The following is a 21,112-nucleotide window of genomic DNA, read 5'->3' on the forward strand; positions in this document are numbered from 1 at the left end:
GTCGGTGCCAGCGCGCGCCCCCGGCCGGGCCGGCCCTCCCGCGCAGCCCGCCCCTCCCGCGCAGCCCGCCTCGGGCGTCCTCGGGCAGCCCCGCGCGGCGCTCGCCGCAGTCCTCCCGCCGGCCCGAGCCCGGAACATGGCTGCGCGCCCCGCCGCCACCCTCGCCTGCTCGCTGCTGCTCTGCTGGGCTCTGCTCCGCGGCGGCTGCCCGGCGCGCTTTACCGCCGAGCGGGACTCGGAGGACGACGAGGAGGAGGCGAGGGTGTTCCCCGAGTCACCGCTGCAGAGACCCACGGTGCTGGTGGCCGTGCTGGCCCGCAACGCCGCGCACACGCTGCCTCACTTCCTCGGCTGCCTGGAGCGGCTGGACTACCCCAAGAGCAGGATGGCCATCTGGTGAGCCGGCGGGGACCCCCGGCCGCAGGCGGGGACCCGGGCGGGGGCTGCAGCGCGCCCTGCGGGGCCGGGGACGCGTGGTGCGCACACCCCCTCGCTGCCCGCGCGCGTCCGGGGCGGGTGGCGCCGTCCGGGTGCGCAGGGACGCGCGGGTTTGTGTACGCGTGGGGTGCTCACGCGGATGACCCGCCTCCCTGGGCTCCTGGTGGGCTGTGTGCGTCTGGGCGGCCTCGGCGCTTCCCCGGACACGGGCCTGGGGAGGAGGTCCCCAAAGAGTGCTAGCTTCTCCCCCTCCCGACTCGGGAGGTCGCCTCAATTGCCCACCTCACACTCCTCGCCCTGGGCTGGGGGGGATAAAGGTGCCGGTCGCCGCCGACTCCTCCAGATGCGACAAGGAACGCAACTGCAGCTCGCAAGTGGGGCTCTGGAATGACTGGGGTGGCAGGCGACGAGTGTGCCGCCCGGGCTGCCCGGTGCCCGGCTCCTGCTGCCCACCCTGCGGCTGGGGGAAATGGCTCCTGGTTCTCGGGGCCGCGGGGGACGAAAAGGGGGTCTGGATCCAGAATTGAGGCGAGGGGGGACCTGCCGTGTCACCCCAACCACGCCACCACCGTGGGCCCTGTCTCCTCTGCGCGCGCCAGGCTGTCCCCGCCTCTGGACCCTCCTGGGACGCATTCCCGCCGTAGATAGAAACGGCCCAGGGCGGTCTTGGGTACGGCGTCCTGGGAACAGTGCCGCTCTCAAGGAGGCAAACAGCCACATTGTGTTGCCCTTAGGGACAGAGCCCTGGGCCTGGTTCCTGGGTTTGCTGCGGGGAGGGCCCGGGCATCAGTGGAGTTGGCTGCCCGCCCCAACTTTACAGCTCCGTCCAGTCCCGCGGCTTTATAAACGCAGGTATCAGTGGGCGAGAAGTTGGTGGCCAGGTGAGCCGCCAGGGGGTCTGTGGAGGAGGACATGGACATGGGCTAGGGGAGACAGGCAGCCAGGTACAGGCACAGAAGGACTTTCCCCAGGAAGACAGAGCCCAGGTCACTCCGGAGCAGTTTCTATCTCGTGTTGAGAAGGGGAGCTGTCCGCCGACAAGACTTATCCTTAAAGCAACGTTTGGGCAGAAAAAGAAGGATGGATAAAGCAGTAGCTGGATTTGGCAGCCTGACTGTACCTGGTGGGAGAGGTGCAGAGGTGAGAAAGCAAACATGAGATATAGTGCAGCACTGTGCTGTACACTGCTTTACTATATGCGCTGCTATACGTGACCGCTGCCACGGAGAAGGGCATGCATGCGACGTGGAAAGTGGGAATGCTGCTGCAGCCAGGTTTTAAAGCAGAAGGAAGGATTTTTTTTTTAACCACTTAAACACCAAAAGAACATTCCGCAAATGTCAGTTCTTAGATTTTTTTTTTTCCAAAAGAGATGTTTTACCCTATGGTTTTGGTCTGTAAGCATTGCTTAAAGAACATTCCAATAGTTACTACAAGAGATTAGTGAGGGGTGAAGCAGGTAGTAGGTACCGGTTTTGTTACCTATGCAGACAGTAATGTCCAGACATTACCTCTTTTATCCTACACTAAACTTGTAAAAGAGGTGCTATGATCCTTATTTTACAAACAAAAATACTGAGACGCGGATCAGCCCAACAACTTGCTGCATGTTACAGAATTAATAAATGGTTAAAACTGGAATTTGAACCTGTCTGTCCCTAAACACTGTCCTAGAACAGTAGTGGTGGGAACATGACATCAGTACAACTTAAATAAACCTAGAAGCTACAAATCAGGAGACTTGAGTTGTTTGTCACTAGCATGAAATGCGGTTTGGCGACAGTTGCTTGGGAGCCATAGACATCAGTTTCCTCATCATTAACAAGAGGAAATTGGAATAAATGTGAAATCTGATTTTCAAGAATTCTTTCTGGCTCTTGAATTCGTAGATTTTATGATGTGACCAAAATCAACCAGCAATGACTGTATATGCTAGGCCCCCGGATGTTCCAGGTTCTATGGACATGGGTTCAGTTTAGGTGGGTAATATTCTAATTCTGCATAGACCGTTGGGACCTATGCACCCCTACCCTCATTTGTGGAACTGCACCTTGTTCTTTATGGCCAGTGTTGGAGAGGTAAGGACAAAATCCAAGGCTTGGGTAAGGCCTTGGGCACCCCGTGCATTAGCCACTAAAATCCCTTCTTACAAACCTTGTTCTGGCTTACAAACCTTGCATCATTTATTAGGTAATACCCCAAATGGCAGTTTTTAAATAGTCCTTTACAGCTCTCAAAGTACTTTCATCAACTGTTTCATCTCATTTAATCCTCACTACCAATCTGTAAAGAAACAAAGTTATCTCCATTTCATAGAAGACATTCTGTCTAAAGCAACTGACTTACTCAAGTTACATTTATTGGTTAATCTCACAAATGGTCAATGACAAGAGCTCACAGTTCTTCTAAGCACTTTACATTCATGTTCTGGTTTGGTCTCCATAATAACCCTATCAGGTATATACTGTATTTATACCATTTTATAGATGACAAAACGGGCACAGAGAGGTTGTACAAGCACATGTCCCTAATGACCTTCTTTGGCGAGAACCAGGCACAGTGCCAGGTTTGGGCCAAGAAAAGTTGAATAAGATGTGGCTGCTCACAGACAAATATGGCTTTTTTTCTTTCCCCCTGAGCAGTGTAAGGTGATCTGAATGGCATTTACAGGAATTGGGGGAGCGACAAAGGACTTCTAAATCAGATTGGGGCAGTTGTGTGGTCATGGAAAGCTTCTTGAGGAGGTGACACTTAGTTTGAACTCACTTTTGAAGGACAAGTAGGAATCCACTAAAACCTGGGGGGAAAGAAGGGTTCTAGAAAAAGGAAACAGGAGGACAAAAATCATAAAACAAAATAAAGGACATTCACCAAAGTTTCCTGTCAGGGGAGATAAAGTAGGTGGCAGGTCTACTGACTACAAATCTCCGAATTCGTTGCATTGTACCACTGCAGCTGCTGACTTTGAGACTGGCCCTAGGGGATTATTTGGCTGGGAAGGTTATGGGGTATAACCCTCAAGGAGGAGGTGGTACCTCAGGTTAGGATGCTATAACTTTGATGGCCTTCTGCTAATTGCTTACCTCTAGTCTGTCAGTCCCAAGCTCTACTCAACATTCTGAGATGCCAGGCTGGTTAGTATCCACTCAGCAAAGATGGTTGTGAGCTACCCAGAACCTTACAAAACAGAACCCTGCTGAATACAGAGTCTGGGTGCCAGCTTCCGCTTCATCTTTTCTCAGGAGCTGTGTGCAGACTCCCTCTTCTCACTCATCGGCTGACCTCTAAGCATGGCTCGAGGAGCATCTGATAAGACTTCTTTCCTGTATGGGTAATTGAGAGGCTTGGCTCGTGGATCACATTCAGACTTCCCAGTGATAGGATTTTTTTTGTTCTCACTTAAATTTCTGGACCAGGTCTGCACTGCACAGACAGGTGAAATGAGTATCAGCGAATTGACCTTAAAACTGTTGCTTTCAGAAAATGAGTGCAGCAATCTCAGCATCAAGTTTATTCAGATTAGGTTGAATTAAGGAAAGCTTATCGTTTTAGAGATGCTTTGTACCAGCAGCAAGGAAAACTTGTCACATTTACCGATCCGATCTTAAAACCCTACCAAACTAATTGTTTTCCTTCAACTATCACGCAGCTTTGTGATATGGAACCAAGGAAGATATTTCTTGTGTTCCAAGGAAAGCCTGCACTGAGTTCATGGGACTCACTGCCGTGCCGAGACAAAGGAAACCGTGAGGCATTGTGACATGCGGCAGTGCACAGCCACGGGTTCTCTTTAATTCAGTGGAGCCACGAACAGTGGCCTTAGCAACAGAAGGAAGGATGATCTCATCCCTTTTCCCAAACCTATGATTATGGGGAGCGGTGCCAAGTACCACGATAGTGAAAAATGGAGCAGGGCACAAGGTAAAAACATGTGACTCAAAAGGTACATTCAGTTTGTCTTTTGGAGAGCCTGTGGAAAGACGGTTGGGATACACAAAGTCTGTGCTCACAAGGTAGTAACTGCCATGTCATTACAGAACAATTTGCGCATTTCATTTGGTCAAGTTTTAAAAAGTACTATACTACATTGGGGACCATTGTACGCCTTCCTAAATAAAGAGGTGAAAGTCTATTAATATAAACATTAACAATGATAAGCCGCTACTTGTTCTGGGTACTGATCCCAGCATTCTGTGCGCTACTCATCTGTGCCGTGTTTGGGGATTAGCTTGGATTTATCTCCACATTTTCAACCAGTAACATTTAGGTGAATGTTTAATTAGATACGCTAATATATGTGCGTTTATAAAATGTTCCAATCTACCATTCAGGATAGTTTTCAGCACCAGCAGTGAGAATGATGTCACCTTTTATCATTACAATCTTGACATTAAATGTGTATGTTATTCCTTTGGAGAGAAACTTCAGCTCATGGCTGAAAAAGCAGATGATACTTTAGTCTCCTTCTCTCCATTACTCTATTTTCTTCCCCTTTCTCCTTTCTTTTCCTTATTTCCGGCCTGGTGGTTTAGTTCTGAGGAGGGAGTCTGAAAGCTTAGAGTCTATCTGACGATAGACTAGGGTTCCAATCTCCTGTGTGATTGTGGACGCATCAGAGAGCCTCTGAGTGTAGCTTCCTCATCTGGAAATGATGACTAACAGCTACTTCAAAGATTTATTATAACAGCAAATGAGATAATGTATGGACAGTATCTTTTACCTAAATGCTACTAAATAGTTGCTATTTCCTATCCATATTTCCTATTTCCTTTTTGTCCCATCTCTTTTACCTCTATCTTCCCAAATGAAGACTTCAATATATCTATATAATGTTTCAAAGGAACTCTATTTTCTTCCTTCCAACAAAAAAAGGATCAGCATGATGAAAAGTAACATTTATGGAAGTGCTGTTCTAAACACTTTGGTAACTGAGTTGCTCCTGACAATAACCCTAGGTGAGACGTGCCGTTACACTCCTCACTTTACACAAAAGGAAACTGAGGCACAGAGAATTTAAGTAACTTCCCTGAGGTCATATTGGAGCCAGCATGTGACCCAGGCAGTTAATGTCACAGACTGAGTAGAGAGGGTTTGTTTAAGATTAAGAAAGGACCAATTAGTTCTAGTTTTTGCTTCTGTCAGTTGACTTAACTTAGGAAGACAAGAGCACCAGTGTTTCTTTCAAACAAGAATGGCCCCTTCTGCTTGAATGACATAACGGACTCAGTGGTTCCCTTCCACTGTCTTGATAATTTTGTCACTTTCTAGTTACTGAACTCTAGTTACTGTGGACATGACCCTCATCACTGTTCTGCCCACCTTTCTATGTTGGTCGATTTCATAGGAACAGAACAAGAGTCAAGGTGGGTTGTATATAAATATGCAGGTCACCTGCTGTGCTCACAGAACCTAGCAACAGAAGGAAGTATTATCAAATATTGTTAGTGGCAAATGAATAAAGCAGCACCATTCATACACGTGGTGGCTGCAATACTTGGGGTTCATATTGGCAAAACTAAAAACATCAGGTTCTTTTCAAGCCTTTTTCATTACTGGTCTTAGATGTGGTTGACTCCCAAACTGAACTTTCTTCCAAATGATTGGAGAAAACTATCTATCCTTCCCCCATTCTCCAATTTCAAAACATGATTGGCCCTCAGCATTATATATTTCCTTTGGGTAAAAACTGAAACGACGAATACGTGTCGCCGAGCCCATTGTTCTAGTTATGACAGATTCTCTGTAGGGTTAGAAAGAATGCCCCCAAATTTGCCCTGGTTCTATTTTATTAAGTCATGTCTATGGATGGGAAAAGTAAAGCACAGTTCAAGGATTTCACCTTCATATATTATATAGTGAATAAGTGTCTAGATGAGTTAACAGATTTCTAGATTTTAAATCCTATGTGTGTGGCTGTTTTAGTGTTGATTGTGTTCTAACAAATGTCACTCATGGTGGAAAGGAGCATGCCAGTTATTCTAAGCAGGGTTTGGTTTACAGATTTGTCTTCAGCTCCTTTCCCCAGGTGAGTCCACCACCAAGTTTCTTGGTGACTCCAGGTCTCCAAGCTTCTGGTGGCCCGCTCCCTCCACTGTCTCTGGTGGTCGTAGGAATGAACAGTGAAGGCTTTGTGACCAGGAAGGCTGCTGGTTATGCTGCAGTTCTTTTTCCAACACTTAAATGTACACATGGGTCATATCATTGTGTGGCACTGTCTTCAAGTCTATGGCATAGTACAGTAGGGCATTCTAAGGCTTATAGAGGGGCCATAGTAGGGCATTCTAAGGCTTATAGAGGAGCCATAGTAGGGCATTCTAAGGCTTATATAGGGGCCATACTAGGACTCTCATAAGGCTTATATAGGGGCCATACTAGGACTCTCATAAGGCTTGTTCCTGCACATTTCTTCCGATAAAATACAGTACAATTAAAGTCGGAACGAAAATGATTAGCCTACAGTATGGTTGTTAGTCCTCTTCTATTCTCCAGTTGCCATATTATGAAGAGCTTTCACTGTGTGTGTTTAAATCATAGTTATTATTCATCAGGAATTACAAAACGTGTATGGTGTATGTCCTGACATTTTTATTCTCAGTGGAGTGACTTGCCCATTTAATTACACTTATGTTGTTTAGCACATCAAAAATTGCTGATTTGAAAATATTTTAAATCTCTTAGGGTCCATGTGGAGTTATTTAATAGCAATTCAAGTAATTTAAAAACTTGCTTTCCTGACTTTTATCTTTTTAAAATTGAAACAATAACACACACCCACAGTAAAAATTCAAGCAGCATGAATGGGAATATGATCAAAAGTAAACCTCCCTTCTATTCCATACCACCTGCCAGAGGCAACCAGTGTTAACCCTTTCTTGTGTATTCTTCTAGAAACTTTCTATGAATATACCTGCATCTAATGTTCACCAAAATATGAGCGTTTTATTCAGCCGGTTCTGCAGAAGGGTGATGTTTTAAAAGCACCCTCTCTATCCCAGGTTCTAAAAACTCTGCCAGCCCACCGACACTCATGCCCAGCTTCACATGATACCTGTGTCCAGGTAATGACTGTGAGCCCCTCCCTGATCACATTCATCCTGCTCTCTTGTGCTTATGTCTCTGGCCCCCAGAAAATCTGGTCCTAAGCTCATTAAAAAAAAAAAAATTAATGAAGTGTCCTATGCCTCCAAAAAGTTCACATAAATACGTAACTGGATAACTTTTCACAAACTGAGCATGCCCGGATAAGCAGCCCCTGCCTCTCCAGGCCTGCGCATGAACACACCCATGACTGTTACGGCTGAGTAGCTACTGTCCCCTGCACTTTCTCCAGACAGTTGTGTCCCCATCAGCTCACTCTCTGTGCACAATCCAACTCAGAGGCTGGCCTGGCCCCTGGTGGCATTTGGGTGGGGTGGTGACCCTTACACCCTCATCAGGCTCCTCTGGAGCCCTGAGGGTCCCGAGACTAGAGTAGTAACTGCTTTCCAGAACCAGCAGGCTTGGCAAGCTACCAGCGAGAGAACTAGAGGTTAAGGAATCAGGATCCTATTGTGTTTCCCTCACCTCTCCATTCCTCTGGTAGGAAAGTTGTGGGTTAATGTTCATTAAAAAAAAACACAAAAGGATCTCATTATAGGTAATAATTGAAAAGCCGTGCAAGAAAAAAAAAAGTGGCTGTAATTAATCACTGGGACTTGCTGCCATTCAGATTGTGGTTGTGGCATTGGCCAAGTCTCTTGCATGAATTAAACCTTAAGAGGTGACTGGAGGGTATTTCTTTTCCTCTTTGGGAGCACCGTACGAAAATCATGTCAGACTTAGACTTCCAATCGAGTTTCTTGACACCCTGCCAGGGCTGAACGTAAGACTTGGTAACACATTTCATTTAATTGAGGTTGTTATTAGTTTCGTTGTTTGGCAAATTCAGTAGGCCTGAGGCCTGTCCCTGACTTGATGGGTTAGCTGATGAGATTTTCGTTCCTCTGCAAATACAATGCAAACTACCCCCTCTAGTGTTTTCCGATTAATGTGTCAAGACCCCTTAGAAGATGTGCGTTTCAGAAACATAAATGATAACATACATAATGATCGTGGGCTCTATACTCCTAAGAATGGGACCAGGCCACTGCTGCTGAAGCATTCCCATGAGTACCTGGTTTCATTGATAAATTGGCTGTATTGTAAAAATTCTTTACCTTCTAGGTTGAATCACTTCAAAGTCTATTGAGGCACGAGAGAGTATGTTCCTTAAATGGATCTTTCTCCATTTTGGCTGTTGCCGTGGTTTGAATGTGTCCCCCCCCAAATTCATATGTTGGCATCCTAACCCCCAAAGATGATGGTATTAGGAGATGGAGGCTTTGGGAGGGTTCCACCTACATGAGTGGGATTGGTGCCTTTCAAAAGAGGCTCGAGAGAGATGCCCTCACCCCTTCCTCCCTGTAAGGAGGACACAGCAAGAAGTCCGCAACCCAGAAGAGGGCCTTCACCAGACCCTGACCATTCAGGCACCCTGATCTTGGACTTCCAGCTTCCAGAACTGTGGGAAACAAATGTCTATTGTTTATAAGCGACCCAGTCTGTGGCATTTCTTATAGTTGTCTGAACAGATTAAGGCAGTTGTCAAGCCCACGAAAAGCATGAAGGTAGCCCAAAGTGCTCACATTTTAGACAACAGGGAAGCAGAACTCTTTCTTTCCAGCCCCTTTTTCCATCTGAGAACGATTCTATATGTTTTAGAGGTGGGGAAGGTATGGGGTTATAGCAAGCTTCCTATTCTCACAACACAAGAGATGAGCCTGAGAAAGGGGAATGTCTGGAGGCACGTTGATTGGCATCCTTCCGAAACATCATGTTAAGTGAGAAATGGCTGTTTTTCAGGGTCTTGGGAAAGGTAGAATTTTCTGGAGACTAGCGGTGGAACGTAAATTCCTGGGCTATCTGTGAGAAATGTGGTTGTGGACAACTGGGATTGTGGCATTTCCAACACGGGGTTTCTTGCTGGACCGCTGGGCTGCTTTTCAGTTTCTTGGTTTCCAGCCAGCCCCAGAATCTGTCCAAGCTCCACACACCGCAGTGATTATGGTTTAGACCCGCCAAGATAGTGGAAAGTTGCTGCCAAGTGGAATCAGGGTTTTTCATGTCATTGCTGCACCATTGAACAGTAATGGTGTATGCAGCTCCCGTGTTGCCATTTTCCTTCTGCTGGAAGCTGGTTGGGGGTGGGGTAGAGCTTTTAGACAGCCGGACTGTGTCTCGCATTTCAGAAGGATTTTATTGAAACAGCCAACATCCCAAAATATTTTAGAAAATTACATGTCTCCTTTCTGCCTTTCCTCAGTCTTGTTAGACTTTATGATTTACTGGGCACATTGATTTCCATCCTAGAAAATTCGCTTTGGTGTGATAAACTACAAATTTCTAAAGCAATGGACTAAAAAAGGGTATGTACATCCTTTTATTTATTTGGCCATCTCAGATTGTCTATGTGGATAAATCCAGGCAATCATGTTGAAATTAGTAGTTCAGGTGGCCTAAAAGTGACTCACGTCCATTCGTCGAGTTCATTGGCCTTAATTGGACATGACCCTCATCACTGTTCTGCCCACCTCTTGGTTTAAGGCTGCTGGACTTCGATGAGTGGTTCCTAAATACTGGTTCAGGAGCCACCTGCATCACAACACCTAGGACATATATTACTTGCTTAGATTTCTGGGCCTTGTTTCAGCCACGTTCAGTCAGATGGCCCATGGGAGGGGCCTGGGAATCTGGTCTTAAAACATGTACACAGGTAATTTGGATTCACCTCTGGGTTTGGGAACTGCAAGAGATGGGCTCCCAGAAGGCACCATGAGGAACAGGGGACCCTCATGGGAGGACTGAAGGCTATGCATGCCTCTACAGGACCGTCCATGAGATTTTCAGAGCTTGGCATAGGCGTGGAATCTTCTAAATTTCAGGTTCCAAATGCTTAAACCATCCAGAAGTCCAAAGAGTTTTCTCATCAAGTAAAGTGGTGAGGTACAGGGTTACAAAGGAGAGGCTATGCCAGGCAGACATTATTTGTGTGTTTTTTCAGTGAAACACATGTGTCCTCCCTTTTTCCAACAGTGGCTATTTAAAAAAAAAGATTTTTTTTAAGATGGTACCCCAAACTGCTTTGGGATGAAACACCTTGCACTGGGGCTCGGTATAAAATGACACTCCCTCAAACCTTTTTCTTTGCTCAGTGTATCTCACATCGTGAGCTCATTAAGCATTAGGTTTTAGAGAAGGAAAGATAGCTATTAATGAGCATCTCTTAATAGGGTGGAGGGAAATCAAACCAGTGCATTTCCTTGAGATAAACAGTAGTCATTTAAACCACTTTGGTCCTCATATTTCCTAATCTTGTTATTTGTATTTAATTTTCCTACCTTTGATTTTCTCCTTGACATGCCATTAAAAATCCCTCCCCTCATTTGTGAAAAATCTAAACAATCTGTTATATTAGTCTGCTTGTAGTAGTTGGCATGTCAGCCCTAATTAGATAATATTACAAAGTCCCTAAGTCTGGCGTCTTCACTAGTTATGACATCAAAACTTTTTAGAAATTCATACTGTCCCGGTCCGCTATACAAAGGATTGTTCTGAATTTGTCGCTGCTGTCCTAAATTGATACAGTAGTGTTATGATAATCTCACCTACAGGCAGCCTTCTCGAGGGCCGATCACAACTCAATTGCTAAATGTTGTACCTTTCCACACTCTCATTTTATTGTGTTCTTATGGTGACAGGTCTTTCAAAAATCCCACAGTGAAGGTTCTCCAGTTTATGCGTCCATTTTCTTTTTTAGTCTTTTGCTTCTCAAGAAAATGTGAGTGGTAATCTTTAGCTTAGTGCATCCTGCCAAGAAGAAAAAAGTCACCTGGGGAGGAAGGTGAGGCCTGGCTGGTGCACCCCGGGTCTCCAGGACAATTGCTTCTAGCCCAAAGCAGACTGTCCATGTTTCCTCCAGTATGCAACAGTCCTCGTTTTGTCATTTATGTTGTCTGATGAAAGGCTGGGAAAAATTACTCATGCTGTGTCGCTTAGTCTCTCCGAGTCTCAGTCTCCTCTTCTGTAATCTAAGGGAGATACTCTAGAGTTGTGGTTCTCAAATGTGGCTGCTTATTAGGATCATTTGATGAGGTTTTGAAAAATACCAATGCCTGGACCCCACTCCCAGGCCATTTATGTCTGAATTTCTGGTGTAGGGCAGGGCAAATGACATATTTTGAAACCTTCCCACGGAGTGGTAATGTACAGCTAGGCTTGAGAACCTTTTGATGAGATGTCCTCTGGGGTCCCTTCCGATCTGGCGTTAGTACCTCCTTCGTGGAAGTGACCATAAATGAAGAAACTTCATGAATCATAATAACTCTGCATGACTGATGTTTCCTGGACCCTCAGCACACCTTTAGAGCGTTTGGAATGGCCTAAAAATAAAGTCTAAGTTTTCTCGGAAGCTCATTGTGTTGCATGCACTGTGTTGTAAACTGTGTCCGAAGGTGTTCACTCGGTGTTGCCTCCTGCTGATGGCATGTGCTACCCGATGACCGAACTGCCAAGGGATGTGGCAGGAAGTGGGCTGGCCTTGCAGGGGCACACACTGGAACTTCTCATGAAGGGGCTGTGTGCTCCAGGTACAGCAGCAGCGGTGGCCTAGGGCTTGCTTTCTGTGGCGCACAGATGCTGCCACTTGGCTGAGGGAGCTGTGTGTGCCAAGGCTTCTAAGCGCATCTAGCCAGGCTCGGGCGCTCCAGATTCCTTCCCGCAGTGTGTGTTTTGGTGTGTTGCCCAGCCTTGCTTTTAGGCATCTGTTTCATACTGGTGCAGGGCCTCTAATCATCTCTGGGTATTGAGTTTCTGATGTTACTTTTTTAATGGCTTTGGATTTTAGCTTCTTTTGTTTCTCGATTTGCATACACAGTGCTGCCTTTGTCCTGTGGTCTTGACACAGCTTCAAAGCCTTGACTGGGCATTAAAGACCCACTGGCTCCTCATTTCTTAGGCATCAGATTGCAGCAATGCCAGCAGGTGACTGAAGGTTACAGCTCCACTTCTGGGCCAGCGTTCTGTCTCCCAAAGAACACGAGATTCTGCCAAGTCCCCTCTGATAATGGTCCTGAATCTTAATAGCTTTTCCTAGGGTCCATGCAAATACTGGTGAACTAAAGGGGTTCTACTGGCATTTGTGTGAAGAGGAAGGGACAATAACTCACTAATACTTACTGATCTACCCCCACCCCATAAAAAGCAGATTATCAAGTGTCTTTCTGGGAAGCATGGAAGCCCCAGGCCCACTGGCCAGTGCTGATGTTGGCATGGTGCGGTCCACACCCTCGTTTTCCCATGGGCCTTAATAAAATAAAGGCAGTAATCGAACACTCCATTTTCCATGCATTGATTGTCTGTGGTTTGGATATACAAAGGCCGGTTTTTGATAACAGGTCACTTTGGTCCAATCACCCAGCATACACCCTTGAGCTGTATCTCTCTCTGTTGCCCAGTAGTTGTGAGGTTAGACAACGTAGAATAATTTTTATCTCAGCTCAGAAAAAAAAACTGGAAAATATTCAGCAACATTCCACATAGGGCCTTCCAGGGCCAGTTTTATCTGGTTTCTTAGCTGTTCGCTCTTTCCGTCATCTATGCAATGTACCACCGTATTTTCAGATTTTCTTGAATTCTCTGCTTTGTCTTGGTCTCCTCATCTATACAGTGAGTCCTGGGTTGGCTGCTCTTTAAAGACTTTTCTATCCAAAGCATGCTATGTATTTGCAGTTCCATCACTCATACCATGAAAAATGAAACAACTTACTCTATTGCCGCGTCATTTAAGATGGCAGCATTATTTAAGATGGTAGTTGGGCCTTCGTTTCTTTCTTTGTACTTAGATATAACTTCTTCAGTCGTTTTGACTTAGCCATGTCTCATATCCTCGCTCAATAGACTGATGCCTCATATCTGTATAAAATTATTTGCCCTTTGTGATGGTTAATTTTATGTGTTACCTTTGCTGGGCCATGGTGCCTGGATATGAGGCCAAACATTAGTCCTGATGCTTCTGAGAAGGTGTTTTTAGATTAGATTTACATTTAAATCAGTGGACTTTGAGTAAAGCCAATTGCCTTCCATAATAGGGGTGGGCCTCATAATCAGTTGAAGGCCTGAGTAGAACAAAAGACTGACCTCCTTTAGCAAGAGAGGGGAATTGTGCCATCAGACTTCCGGTGGTCTTGATCTGCAATACTGACTCCTCCCTGAGTCTCTAGCCTGCTGACCCACCCTACAAACTTTGAACTTGCCAACCTCCGTAACTGCATGAGCCAATGGGCCAATCAATTTCTTTAAAATCTCTCTCTCTCTCTCTCACACACACACACACACTCTCCCCCTCTAATATAATCTCTAACTTGAAAGAAAGTACCATCTCTTTCATGAACAACAGCAACCAAAAGAATATCATAAACAACATCATCTGTGATGAGAAGAAAAAGAACCCAGAGAATTATGTCAGAAAAGATAGTTCCAGATCTGAAAACTGGGAAAACCATTGCTGTCAAGGCTTGAGAAGGAATATTTGCCTCATGAGCATGCATATTGCAGCTCTTTTGTTAGATCTGACTTTTCTCATGCATGCAGAATAAGTAAGTGCCAGGTCCCCCTTTCTTTGAAAAGGCAAAAATAGGAGTTTGACATTTGCCACTAGGATGGGAAACAATGTATGTGTTTGTGCTTTGCAAAAGCTGCAGTCCAGCCTGCGATCCTGTGTATTTTGCTCAGTCCCCTGAGTGAAGAAAGTAGCTTACATGGGCACTTTGGGGGTTAAGAAGTTGGGTAGTCAAGTTAGGTAGTTGGAAGTCAAGTTTCACCAGGCTAATGGATTATTGCACCACAGTGAAAGCCCCCTTGCCCCTGCCCCCAACCCCACAGAGAGAGAGGCTTCACTTCACAGTGGTGTCATTATACATACCGTAGACATGCTAAAGATTGGTCTATGCTGACCTCCAGGGGCCAGGAGCATGCGTGCCTGTGAAAGGTGGGCGGGCCATATCCTTCCTTGCTAATGCTTTTAGTGTAAGAGCAGAAGAAAAGGTTGGGAAGTGGAGCTATGGGAGACAGAACCACGGTCTCCTGATTTTGATTTGTAGGCTACCCACAGAAAGAGAAAATTACAAAGGCAATAATATTCTTTTTCAAAGAGTGTTTCCACTGGTGACTCTGACTTACATTCTTGGGGTTCAGTCTCGAAAATCGAACTCTTGCTTTTCTGAGACACAACCAGTAAATAACAAAGCAAACCCTACCACTGGATCAGTGTTATCTCGAGGATGTGCTGCTCGGTGGCCCTCTCTCTGATCCTGGCTGTTCAGATGATACTCTCAAGCTGTTAGCTGGCTGCCTCCTTTCCCTACGAACTAGCACCAACTGCACTGAGTTTCTGAAATAAGACTCTTGTAGGATGGAAGCCTTAGTAACACTGGGGCACAGAAGCATAAAATGCCCTAGTGAGTTTTTATTCTGACATAACAGTGAATGTGATTTAAGGGACTGGGAGTCAGACCGTTTCAGCCCTAAAAACAGAGTGGACTTTGAAGCTTTTCCTGTCTTCTGAATAACAAGGCGTCTGAGATTTGAGGTTTTGTTCCCTGATCTGCATTTCAGCTGTCAAGTTTTAGATAATAAATTACGTTGGCATTCTGTTCCTTTGAGCTAGAAGGCTAATAGTTTCCCTAAATGGAACACTTCATCTTTTTGAAGTCAAAGGAGCAGAGGATAAATAAACCATAAGCTATGTTTTACCTTCTATAGAGACTGAAAAAAGTACGCATTTCTTCTTAGTGACAGAATTCAATGAAAAGAATCACCATCATTTCCCCTTAGATTTTCTTTCTTTTTTTTTTTTTTTTTTTTTTGAGTTCTTCTTCAAATCAAATTTCACTACTTTTATTCACATCGTGGATTTGGCTCCCTTCTCTTTTTTCCAATTCTTTCCTTTTTATCTTTTTCAAGGGGGCATTTTTCTAGGTTGGTTTTGGTGACTTTATTGATGGATTGGTCTGTTTATTATTAGAGGATTGGCAGCACTAGAAACTCAGGTGTCCTATCTGAAATAATTAGGAAAAGCTATTTTTCACAGCACCTTATAAAAAAATGATTATGACTTTTAAAAATCCGGACAGGTAATTCTTATTTTCAGCCTCTGAAAAAAAAATATTTGCCTTCCTTGGCCTTTGATCCCTGACAAGACCAAGGTGACACATGGCTGCAGTCTGTAGTTAATTTCACCCTGGGTGGTAAAATAATACACTATGGTTTCCAGACCCCAAACAATCAGCTGTTAACAAGTGAGGTCATTTTTGGTAGAAGAATCGCACATATCGTTGTCCCAAAAGAGACCTGGGCTGCAGATTCTGTCTGGGGGCCTGCTTCCAAATACTTGTCCAAACTCCTCCCAGCTAAGCTTGACCTTGGCCATTGTCTCACTTTTACATTTCAAAGAGCTTGAGGGCTGCACATGCCCAACTAAGTACAGAGTAAAACAAAACCAGTCACCTGTTGTTAAACAAAAAGTGAAAGTGAAAACAGTAGTCGTTTCATGATTCTTTTCATTGAATTCTATCACAAAAGACGTGTACTTTTTTCAGTCTCCATAGAAAAGCAGAAAATATTACTTCTTTAAAAGTGTTTTAAGTATTGAAGTAATGTGTAAAAATATGAGGTTGCATGGATGTTTTCTTTCCTAATCTCAAAGACCTGCTCTTTAAAAAGCAACCTGTAAACAGCTGCATGGAAACCGACCTCCACAATGACCCCCAATGACCCCCAATGACCCCCAATGACCATTGCTCCCTACTGTTCACCCATTCCATAGTCTCCTCCCAGGCTGAATCACGTGAACAATAGAACAGGTAGAAGTGAGAGTGTGTGACTTCCGAGGCCAGATCATAGATGGCATTGCATTTTCTGCGGTGATCTCATGGGTTGCTTGCCCTGGGCGATGTCCCCTGTGCCATAAGGACATTGAAACAGTCCCAAGGAGAAGGCGCATGTGATGTGGAGAGGAACTATGGTCTGCAAGCCAGCACCGACTTGCTGCTGTGCGAGTGAGCCACCTAGGAAGTGGACCTTCCAGCCCAGATGATATCCCAGTACAACCTCACGAGAGACTTCAAGTAAGAATGTTGTACACTCCTAGCCACACAATCTAAGAACACGATACAAGTCAATGTCATTATTTGAGGTGCTGGGGGTACAAGTACAGACTGCCCCCATGGAGCTTATGTTGTACAGTATTGGGAGAAGGTGATGATACACAAGTAAATACATAAACTAGATGATTTAAAAAGATACGTGCTAAAGAGGAAGCAAAACAGGACGTTGGGGTAGAGCTTTGATAGGAAAGTACTTTGTATATAAGGTGGTCAGAGAAGGGTGTTTTGAGAAGGTGATATTTGAGCCAAGCCCTGAATGATGATCCTTGTTAAGATGGAGGAGAGGGGAGGGCTGGAGGAGAGAAGGGGAACCGGTTCGGTTCGTAAGTCAGGGAAAAGCTTTGCTTGTTGGAAGAAAGCAAAGAAGGACGGTATGCTCGTCCACTTTAGACCTATATCAGATTTGCCATCTGAATGGCTCTCCATTCTTCTCTGGGCATTTCTTAGAGGAAATACGGTTGGTTTTCCTTATCATCAACAAGAGTATATGTGTTTAATTCTTATCAATCTGTGTACGTATAGAATTGAACCTGCACCAGTTAGTGAAAATAAATATTATTGGTGCTGTGAACCTTTGAGTATCGGGAAAGGTGAATAAACTCAAGTGTTAGCAAATTCCGGGTGTTAGCATGCTCTGCATCCTGATTTCACAGCACAACATTCTTCAAAGACTATTTTTCTCTGTTGTCATCAAGGGCAATGCCATGACGAACAGGATTCAGGGTGACAGCACTCATAAAAAAATTAAAGTGCTTTGCGTGAAAAATAACAAAACAAAACCAAGCCACACAGACAGCCTCAACAATAAATGAAGACATTCTACAGAGCCATCCAAAGAATCTCCCAAACAAGTGAGCACTGGACATCATCAGATCGGCCTGTGTTTCTCACACAACGCACAGGCGAGGAGTGTCAAAAGGACCTTCTACACTTGTCTGATTTTCACAGCACCTTGAGGTTTAGGCGAATTATTTGCTGGACTTCAATTTGTTTTCAAACATTTGCAAAAATTTAGGTCACTGTTTTAGATCCTCTTCTCCCTCTACCCACAGCAGTCATGTGAACACAGCCTTCTTTTGATGTCCCTGGTCCCTCGTTGATGTTACAGCACATGTCATCTTGATTGAAAACAACGTTTCTCAGATTGGCTCTGGGCTAACAGAGCAATTTGTTTTGGGTTTGCTTCAGTTTGTACTTAATATCTGAGTTTCCACTGTGGAGCATTACAGCCCTAAAAACTCTTCTATCGCTTTCAATCGTCTGAGGCTTTGAATTCCTTATCTCCTAAAACAGGAAGGAGACCACCAAACATAAAGAACGTGAATTCAAAACAATCTGCTTCGGCTGAATATTTATTTTCTTTTAAATCTTCTACTTTGTCAATGAATGTAACTAAGCACTTGATGAGGCCCAAGTACAGGCAAAGGGTACTGATTATGGGTTTAAAAAGTAAAATCTTGTCAATCAATATTCGAGTTATGTTTCCTGAAGAAAACCCATTAGTTCTTTCCTGGGGAAAAGTCTCAATGAGTAATTATTTCAGACCAGTGAGCTCATAGCTGTCTGCTTGGCAAAGCTCAGTTCTGGTTTCTTCATGAAAAATAAGACAACTGCCAGGATTTTTCTGTCTCTTGCCTGAGTCCTCACAAGAGTTGCTTTTCACCCCTTACAATTTAGATTCATTGGGTCAATAACAGTTCCTCTACCTTCCATGTAGTGCTACCAAGAAGTGAGTAGATACAGAGAAGCCAAAAGTCAAAGTAGAGAGCAATGATTCACTTCTTTCCGAAGGGAGAGGCACATTTATAGGGACTGTGAGAAAGGCCTTTAGCCATTCAAATTCAAGTGCTCAAATTCAATTTGGAAATCTAATCTCTCATAAAATAATAATGGTAATCTGGTTTACTTTAAGCAGATGTATGGCTCCACAATGATCTCTCTTTGTTTTTTAAAAGCTTCCCTCCCTCTCCGACCTTTGGCATTCTGACTGCTTGCTAAGGACAGAAAATATTTCTTCCTTCTCAGTTTATTCAGGATCCCTGCTGTCTGGAGTATCTTCCAGCATATTAATTTATGAATTTGAAAGGATCACATATTCATCTTTGGAAGGGCCTCTGTGTTAAATTTGGCTCTAAAATATCTTATGCCTTTTCACTTAGATATTTTGTGCCGTTATTCTATGTATATCTTCGTAAATATCTAGGTAAAGCAAATGTATGTGTGTAAAGCGAAGAATGTGTGTAGTCTGAAAAAGGTTTATACTGTTCCTTGATTTTATTAGCAATGAAAAGTTTCCTATGAATGAAATCATTGTTAAGATTTGTTTTCCAGTTTGTTTACTTTGCTTCTGAAGATGTTTTGAAACCTTGATTTCTGGGAATGGAATTCTTTATATGCTTCCTAGGAGAGGAAATACAACCCACCATTTAGAATAATTAATACTAGAAAAGAAGCATTCTTTTTTCCCCCTATAATACTACAGTGGAACAAATCACCCATCACCCAGTGCAAACAAAGTGAAGTAGAAAGAAGGGATGTTCAACGTGTCTGAGTTAACTCTCTCAAATATAATTTTTAAAAGTAGTTTCCTTGTTTTTAAATACATCTGGTAATTTAATACAATGCTAGTGCTATCTTTAAAGAATCATTTTTAATTAATATGTGACAGTTGTGTCTGCTTAATGTCTTTATTGTTGGTATACGAATTATTTTTCTAAACAGTTTATTATGTTACATAGTACTCCGCAATACTTTCACTTAATAATGAGAACTAATGTTTACCGAACACTTACTGTGTACCAAGCATTACGATAACATTTTCTATGAATTAACTCATTCAGACCTCACCCCAACCCACAAAACACATATTGTTATGAGTAGCCTCATCTAACAAAGGGAAAACTGAACTTCAGACAAATTAAGATTTTTCCAGAGCTCCAGGCTCAGTGCCAGAGAAATGACCTGACCCTGGCCCAGAGGCAGCTGGACGGTGTAGTTAATGAAGCTTCAGCTTCAGCTCCCCTGCTGGGGGCCCATGCAGTGTATCCACATCTATTTTGGTAAAATGTGTGAAGGAAAATATTTTATCAGCAATTGGCTAAAACAACTCAGCCAGCTGCCCTGTATTTCAGATGGGGTCGGAGTGGCAGTGGGTGTCTGTGGGATCTGGTTAAGGGGAAGCTTACTCGGGGAGGCATTAGTTAGGGGTTAGCAGAATACTGTAGTTCACAGTCCCTTCCATGTGTCGTTTATTACACGTAGGGCCAACGTGACACACCGGTGAAGGACCTGAGGCTTAATTGTACAGCTGGCATCAGACGTAAGTGCAGTGTTAGAGACGAAACAATGGTTGACACTTAGCTCTGGAAACTCCTTCCAACCATCAGACATGAAGAATTTTAAGTGAATAATGATTTCGTTCTCAATTCCCGGTCAAAACAAAACTTCTATCAGAAATGTATTTGATAATGCAGTGAATACAACTGATTATAATTATACACCTATGGGACACTTTTCTTTTTCCTGTGCGAATCACAGGAAATAGAATATATTAGAATTGCTGCGTCTGAAGAGCACAAACCCGTGATAGTATGTCTGAGAACTTACTGGTTTTCTGCAGTTGCAGCGCCTCAGCTTATGTTCTAGCAGATCTGATGTGTTTTGGCCTGACAACGTCCGGCAGTTTCATTTGAAACCGCACACGAAACTCTCACCGAGACAGTGAAATGGCTTGCAAGTTTTCTAAACTAGTAATAATAAAAAGCAGATTTTGACTAAAAATCAACCTTGGTTGGGGAAAGACAATTATATTTCTATTCTCTCTCTACAAAGAGATATTGTGAAATAATTGTCATATAAAGAGGTGATCAGAGAGTATGTAATCAAAACCCTAAGAAAGTAAATGTAGACAAGGATGTCAGGTAGTTAATTAATAAAATAGTTTTCTGGAGGTTGTGGCATTTCTCAGCTTTTGAAAATTTGCTATAATTATTTCATAATAATTACTTCATTATGAAGTAAATTTATGAATTTGTTATAACTATTTATATAGCTATTTTCTCATTCTAAGTGAATATGCACATTCCCTAATTGTACATTTGGAACCTTGTATTCCATTTCTTAAAATGGCTTCTCCTAAGCTATATAAGTTTCAAGCCCCCAGAAAACCTTGACTCAATGCTGCCCAAGTCATTAGATTTCAAACCTACTTCCTGCCCTTCTGTGCCACTCTGCTACTTGAGTGTCACAAATCATCCCTTTAAAGCCTTGTTCTTGACTTTCGACTGTCTCACAAACCAGCTGTTCTAGCCGTTAAAGTTTCATGTTAACGCTTTCTGAACTAATGAAATTCATCCTTATTTAACAACTGCAATCTCACTACTGACAAAAAAAGGCATCCCCAAATTTGTAGTTATAAACAGTATTTTAAGACCCGC

At 43.8% G+C, this 21,112-nt stretch overlaps 1 protein-coding gene across 1 annotated transcript in view; it reads left to right on the forward strand.

Annotated features, from left to right (window-relative positions):
- COLGALT2 (collagen beta(1-O)galactosyltransferase 2) overlaps nucleotides 1–21,112 on the forward strand; it is an 86,552-nt gene continuing 65,440 nt past the window's right edge. The window contains exon 1 of the mRNA XM_081026915.1: nucleotides 1–396. Within this exon, the coding sequence (XP_080883041.1) occupies nucleotides 137–396 (260 nt within the window). The 5' untranslated portion in view covers nucleotides 1–136. The remainder of the gene's footprint in view (nucleotides 397–21,112) is intronic.

The sequence above is a fragment of the Rhinolophus hipposideros genome (genome assembly GCF_964194185.1).
Source record: "Rhinolophus hipposideros genome assembly, chromosome: 19".
NCBI classification, from domain to species: domain Eukaryota; kingdom Metazoa; phylum Chordata; class Mammalia; order Chiroptera; family Rhinolophidae; genus Rhinolophus; species Rhinolophus hipposideros.